Source organism: Chelon labrosus (genome assembly GCF_963514085.1).
Source record: "Chelon labrosus genome assembly, chromosome: 18".
NCBI classification, from domain to species: Eukaryota; Metazoa; Chordata; class Actinopteri; order Mugiliformes; family Mugilidae; genus Chelon; species Chelon labrosus.
In genome coordinates this window covers 8,363,230-8,370,952 of record NC_140351.1, presented here as the reverse complement: position 1 = coordinate 8,370,952, position 7,723 = coordinate 8,363,230, and the positions used below count along the sequence as shown (strand labels likewise).

Sequence of the window (7,723 nt, the reverse complement as noted above, 5' to 3'; positions counted from 1 at the left end):
CCTAACATGTTATCAGAAACAGGAATGAATTAAAGCGAGAAGCTGGAAATATATGAACAACAATCAGGAAGGAAAAATACATTTTCCTGTCTTTTTTTCTTTGTTAAATGAGTTGCATGAATAAAAACTTGCAACACATTAAATCTGAGTCTCTACACAAACAAAACACACTTCTCATTTTTTCTTGACTTCAGCATAGAGATAATCTGTGTCGTTAGCAGTCTGTGTTAATCTCTTTGCTGGTTTCTTGATGTTGACCTGTGCGTACACCGTGTCCTGCTGCTGTCCACTGTCCTGCACTGAGACAGAGGATGGATCACGTCTCTGCTTGGAGAAGCTGATCTCTCCATAATGGATGTTTTCTTCTTCTTCTGTTTCACCTGCAGGTTCTTCAACAACCAGATCTTCACCTCTTTGACTCTATAAGAAATGAACCACATGTGATGTTTAGTGAGGAAGATCTTCACCTGAATCCTTCCTTATTAAATCATTACTTTTACTTTTTGAATACGTTGAGTAGACTGCTCTGATAGAGGTAATATATAAAGTAACTAAACACTGAGTCAGGTAGACTACAGAGAAGTTTAGTCATTACAAACCTGAGTCTGTTGTTGAGTTTGATGCCTTGACTTTAACCACCTGGAAAACATCAGAGGCTGTTAGATGAACTATACTGTGTTTTAGGGTCAATATATTTGACAGTAAAATGTTCAGACTGATGGGAAACAGATGTTTTTGGATGTGCAGCTAAAATGTCAGCGACAGTAACTGAGTCATGTTTGCTGCTTTGATATGTGATACTTACCAAACAAAGATGATCAAGCAGATGAGTACGATGAGCCCAATGATTCCTCCAAGAACTGGTTCCCAGTGTGAGGAGCCTAAAACAAGACATGATTTAATGTGGACGTATTGATATAATGAAATCAGATATAACTCTTACTGTGTCTGAGTGGATTCAGAAAAATAAATACTGAACGTTATTTACATTCAACATTTGGAGAAATCCCAGAAATCCCACAGAAGTGTGAGAGCTCTCTGTTCATAGAAAATAAAACCAAGTAAAACTAAAGTAGATAAGGAATATTCCTGCTGTGCTTTGGGCCATTGCACTGAAATTTCGTTTTGATGAAAATCTAAAAGACAAATAAAGTTGGTCTAAGTCTAACATCAGAAAAGAAACAAGAGAAAAAAAAATGAGAGCTGACTGAATTCACTTCTGCATTTACCTTCAACATTCAGATAAATCCATGGTGATGTCTGGTTACCAAGTTGATTTGAGGCCACACAGTAATAACCTCCTCCATCAGTCACGTTGAAGCTGTAGAAGTGTCCTTCAGATACGATCATGGGTCCATCTGTGCTGTTCTTGAACCAGGTGAAGCGTCTGACGGGAGGCTTGGCTCTGCTGGAGCAGGTCAGTTTCACCCAGCTACCTGCTGACACCAAACCTGATGGACTGATGGATGCTGAGGTGTTTTTAGGAGCATCTGAGGAAAATGTGACAGAGATTCACTTTATTCATCACAAACAGCTGACATCCCATGAATCATCATGTTCTGACAGGATCCAACAACAAACTCTGGTTGTCTTACATGAAACATTGAGAGTCTCTTGTGTCTCTGCTGTCTTGACGTCTTTTCCTTCATTCACAGGATATCTGACAGAACAGATGATGTTGTATCCATCATGTGTGTCTGACAGAGTGATGGTCTCCTGGATTTTAGTTGTAAAGGTCCCATCTGTGTTTTCCTCTATTTTGTTGTGAGGGTCTTGTTTTAGATTCCAGGTGAGTTGAGGAGGGGAGTGTGGACAGGGAGTGAAAGCTGAGCAGGTTATAGTGACAGACTCCTTCTCCTTCACATCACCTGAGATAATTCTGGGTCTCCAAGGAGAATCTGTGGTTTCACATCAAACACGTATTATTGTATTGAACTATTTATTAATTAGAGTTGTACCAGTATTTTCCCTAAATTTCATTATTTTATTTTGAGTTGTGAAAAAATGTATTTTATTGTCAGTAAAGCTCAGCTTTTAAATTTTTTTAATCATTCCACTTATTTTTACTGTTGATATCGAAGGGTTACAGAGTGTATTGACTGAAGATGAAACATATTTCACATTATGTTAAAAATCAATTGTAATTAATAAAACCTGTCTTACCTTTAACTGTTATTTGAAGAGGATCACAAACAGCTGTTGCTCTGAACGGCCAGTTCTCAATTCTGAAGTAGTATGTGTCTGAATGACTTGTGTTTATATTAGGAAACAGAGTGGTGCAGTTTTTATGACTCAGGTCTCCAGTAATATTCATCGGAGAGATGTTAACTGACCCACTACTGTTGAAGACTACATTATGTGGATAACTCCAAAAATTTGAGTTATTTTTAATCCACACTCCGAAGGTTTCTCTCCTGCTGTTAAATTCCTCTTTTCCTGGTTTCTCACTAAAGTTACATGGGATTTTCAAACAAGATCCACTCAGTGCTTCCATCTTCTTTGGTGCAGTAATGAAGAGGGCTGAATCACAATCAGCCCAAACACCTGTAAAACCAGACTAATGATGAACATCATGTGGATCAAAATGTGCCTGAACAGAAAGTTGATGAGACACAAACTCCAGTTCATCTGCAGCATGTTACATGTAGACCCTTTGAACAATGTGAGTAGAAAATATTTCAGACGAGAAATGATTCAAGTAATGTCTCCTAATAAAAGAGACTGAACAAACAGCTGACCTGAAAGAAAGAAGACACTCAGTAACATGTTGACTGTCACCACGTTCACACACAGGGCTGCCATGACACTCATCTCCTAAACTGGAAACAAAGACAAAAATTAAAAAATATCATTTGTTTTCTCTCAGGTTAAAAAAATTACATTTAAAAGAATAGTAATAGTTTTCTTACCAAATAAATCTTCAGTTAAAAAGAAACAAACAATATGGTTTTAATATCCAGTTATTTGTGAATTTCAGTTGATCAGCAGCAGATCAAATAACCAACTTCTCTGTTTAGTTGTCGTGGTGTAAAAGGAAACATCCAGACTTGACTTATTTTTTTTTATTATTATTACTTCTGCTAGTTATCACTGAATAAATGCAAAAATACAAGAAGTCTTCATCCTTCCTGCTTCATCTCTGTGAACGAGGAAGTCACCAATAGGACCCCAGGAAGAATAGCTGCAGTTCTGCTGCAGCTAATGGGGATCCAAATAAACAATAAACAATGAACAATTCATGGTCATTTTGAGCTGATCAGGGTGTGAATGGTTTATTAATTTCCAGTTACGTTCACTGTCTCACAACTGTCACTTACTGTCGATCACAGCTTTTCAATATTTATATCTACTGCAGAAGCAATGATATACTTATAAGGCAGAGCACAAAGAGGAACTTTGATAACATCATGGCTGAGAAAAAACATATGAGCTGCAGGCTGTGGAGAATTAAGTTTCCTGTCTTGAACTGTGATCAGTAAATGCAAGACATTCTCGTCCAGGCCTCTGTGTCTTTTAACATGAACTAACATCTTGTATGAGCTCACAGTGAAGGTGTGAACTCAGTGTTTCTTTACTTGAGTGTAGGACCATCAACAGTCTGTGTGAAGCTGTTTTCTGTCCTGCACTGAGACGGAGGAAGGTTCAGATCTCTGCTGAGAGAAGTGGACGTCTTCCTCTGGTACTTGAAGTTCTCTTCACCTGTTTGACTCTGTGAACAGACCTGTAGTTATTTATAGTTTGTTGAAATTGCACAATTCATGAAAAACAACAATTATGGCAAGTTACACTGTTGTTTGTTATATTGATATATGTTGAGGCTAGGGTCCTCTGTGGATCATCCCAGATACTTGATCAGTTTGGGATCTAGTGAATTTGGAGGCCAGATCAACAGCTTGTGCTGTTCTTCATGTTTTTTTTTTTTTAGTTGTTCCTAAACCGTTTTTGTGTGTGTGCCTGTGTCAGGCTGCATCCTGCTGGGGATGGCTGCTGCCATCAAGAAGTGTCATTGCTATGGGCTTGGGGTGCCTGTTCTGGTCTAGGTGGGTGCTACATGTCTAAGTAACATTCACACATTTGAATACCAAGTCCAAATGTTTCCCAGCAGAATATTCCATTCTCACAAGATCCACACATTTGAATACCTGTCATAATATTTTGGCTGATCGGTACATGTTCTATTATTTTAATTTTTATTTGTATTATCTCTGATCCTTATGCTTTTACAAAGCATTATATCTATTGCCAGTCCATCATAACATTTTAGTTTCCTGTATATTTAGCTGAAGTCATGTTGGAACAGAAGCGACTGAGGGCAGCTATATGTGGAGATGTAAACTGTGTTCAACTTCCCTTCAGTCAGTGTCGTCACACAGGGAGACATTATTTGTAAATAACTTTTGGATTTCCTCTTTTGACTGGCAGCCTTTCAGTTTCATCATGCCACCACCACAGTCTCCCTCTCACTGGCAGACACACATGTGGAGATTATTATTGTCTTAGTCAGAGTTTATGGACACAGGAGTTCCCTCATGAAGGTATGCTTTAACACTGACCTTATTTTAAACATGATGAGGAGGATTTTAAAGATATTTATTGGGTTGTAACTAACAGAATGTTCACGAAACATGACTTACACTATTTATTGTAAAGAAGTTGTGCAAACTGTTCACCACAGGGTGGCTTACAGATGGGTAGGTTCTTCTTCCTGCAGCTGTTGATGGTCAGAAAGTGTTCTGCAGAGGAGAGATTGAGCAGCACCAAGCTCCTAACCATTTTAATTAAATCTGTCACTCATAGATGTTTATTAATTTAGTGACTTTTTCTGTTTTCTTTGCAGTGCCAGCCGAGACTTAAAGATGACACTTGCGCCTAAATACAACAAAATACTTTTCTTATCTGTGTTTTCAGAGGTGATTCTGGAGTTAATTGGTTCATTTCTCCTCTAGACTTGATCAACGGACAACAGAGCTGGACTCACTGCTCTGCTAGCAAACATAAACTAATGTGATTCTACTGGAAGTTATTTTACGTAATAGTTGTAGGAGACACCACAGGGGACCCCCACCTGTCACTGAAAACATATCAAAGCAAAGCCAACATATCTAAGACTATCCTCTTGTCGGCTTTGTCAGCCTCAGACTAAAAGTGTGTGTACATGTATCTCAATCAGGGACAAAAGGCTAAAATGGATAAAGAAGCTTCCATAAAGGCATCATTTAGAGCTTTCATTTAAGTTGAAAGGATGCTTAATGTTGTTTAAAAAGAACAAAGAGGTTCCAGAAATTCGCATGTTCAACTCTTCATGAACAACCAGACTGTCCTACATCATAAATAGTATCTGACAACATCAGCAGAGTTGCAGTTAAATAGAAATTGACATAATTACGTGATGATTTACACTATATTTGAAATAAAACGTTGGCTGTCGCAATCTGAACCAACAACAGCACACGTTTACAATAGTTGCAGAAAAGCGTTAAAATAACAAACCTGTAGGTTTAAACATTAAAATATAAAAAGCAGTGACATGTTTCTTACCAGATGAGTCTGCAGGTGAAACAAAGACTGTAGAACGTTTTGATATCAGTGGTTTTGAACTTGAGCAGATCAGAAAGAGACCAAGTAACAACTTCCCTGTTAAACCTACTTTGAAAGAAGGTGGACGTTATATATTAAGACTGAGAGCACAGTTGGTTTGGTTGTACAGCCACAACATATCACATGACTTCCTGCTTATCTTGTGTTATTCAGGACATATTAATTTGTGGACACTTAAGTTCATCAGGCGTTAATGACTAATTCAAACTTTTAGACCTGGCATTCATTCATGTGGATGTTACTTAGACATGGAGCACCCACCTAGACCAGACCAGGCACTCCCACCCCATAGCAATGACACTCCTTGATGGCAGCAGCCATCTCGAGCAGGATGCAGCCTGACACAGACACACACACAAAAACAGTTTAGGAACAACTAAAAAATCATGAAGAACAGCACAAGGTGTTGACCTGGCCTCCAAATTAACAAGATCCCAAACTGATCAAGTATCTGTGGGATGATCCACAGAGGCTCCTCCCCTCAAACGCCCCCACTAACAATATTCTGTTGCCAGACACTACAGGACACCCTCAGAAGGCCCATGTTTCATGTTTTGCACATATTATGTTTTATTTTTGTCCACCTCAATTATTAAAAGTAACGAGACAGTGAAGGATGATTTGAGATCATCCTGACACCAGACTGACTCAAACTAACTGAAAACATAAAGGAAGTCTGTCACTTGTTTGACGTCCTTCCCTCTCTCTCTGTTGTTTGAACAAAGTTTACTTCATTTTCTCCGTTCACCTCACACCACTGCTCTCTGGAAACTTCACTATGGTTTTTCTGCCACACTCATGTTGAGTAGTTGTTTATAACTGATCAACTATTATTATTAAGCTTCCTGGAAACATCTAATTCAAATTGATTAAGTGTGTAGAGACTGAAATTCCTTCTTTTCTGAATCAGTGTGATTTGTAGAAAAGCAAAGAAATAAAAAGAAGACATGTGAGGTAAAACCCTCTGAGGAACATAAATACATGACTGTAGGATGTTTGAGCAGCACCTTAGCACTGTCTGTCTGTGCTGCACCTTCTCTCACCACAAGGGGGAGCTCACCGTCCTGAAATATACATCACACTATTTAAATGTACAGTATGGTGTTCCTTCCTCACTTTAACCAATCACAACCTCTGTCTGTGGGCCAATCATTTTGTCTGCTGTCATTTTTAAAACTCCTCCTTTCTCTGCTGCTCTCAGTTCTCATTTCACTGTCAGATCCATTCAGCCCTCCTCCACCTCACTGATGTCTCAGCATCCACACCTCCTCGTTCTTCACTCCTCCTCCACTACTACCAGGGTCTACACTCTATCAGTTAAGTTTATGTTTCTGTACAGCTTGTTGAATGAACTTTACCTACATTAGCTGATCTTAGCTCTGTTCCTGCTCCATGTTTTATTATTTATTATGGTTTAGGTTAGTTGGTTAGTCATAGCTCTCACACAGGAAGTAGATGCATTCACACAGAAATGACCCAGACATAATCTCAACACTATTTTAATGAATGCAGACATGCTGGTTAACACAGTTAGAGGTTGTATTCATCTGTATGTGTAGAAATGGATGACAGAGGACTTGTAGTTACACTTGGTAATACCTCAACTTCCCTTTTCTTTACTGCAGGTTCACACACTTCGCACTTTGCAGGACATTACCTCTATTATGAAAAAAGCTCAAACAACAAATTATGTCCATGAAGATTAGAGCCAAATGCATCACAGAATAAAACTGAGCAATATGAAGAAAATATGAATCCTAACATGTTATCAGAAACAGGAGTGAATTAAAGCGAGAAGCTGGAAATATATGAACAATAATCAGGAAGGCAAAATAAAATTACTGTACATTCATCTTATAGAGATTATTGATGAAGCTGTATTTGATTCAGCGTTTTCTCCATAAAAGAAAAAAAAATCATCAACACTGAAGATCATCTGAATACAATTTCATATTCAATTCTTGATCTTATACAAAACAACATTATTTCACATGTACAGACCTGGATGATGCTGTGATCCACTAAACAAAACCCCACATTTCACTAAATAAGTAACACATGTGCAGGTATAAACAAGGAATCAGAAATAAGAAATCATTCCACTGACAATGAACTTGATATCTTG

General features: G+C 38.2%; 1 protein-coding gene across 1 annotated transcript; it reads right to left on the bottom strand.

The window, feature by feature from the left end:
* Nucleotides 1–174: 174 nt before the first annotated feature.
* On the bottom strand, nucleotides 175–2,628 carry LOC311503722 (cell adhesion molecule 3-like; the record flags this gene model as incomplete). The annotated part of the gene is made up of 7 exons (XM_084566596.1): nucleotides 175–420; nucleotides 600–639; nucleotides 806–881; nucleotides 1,230–1,490; nucleotides 1,596–1,898; nucleotides 2,164–2,520; nucleotides 2,619–2,628. The coding sequence occupies 7 exons, from the start codon at nucleotides 2,626–2,628 to the stop codon at nucleotides 175–177; spliced, it is 1,293 nt and encodes a 430-aa protein (XP_084422722.1).
* Nucleotides 2,629–7,723: the final 5,095 nt, after the last annotated feature.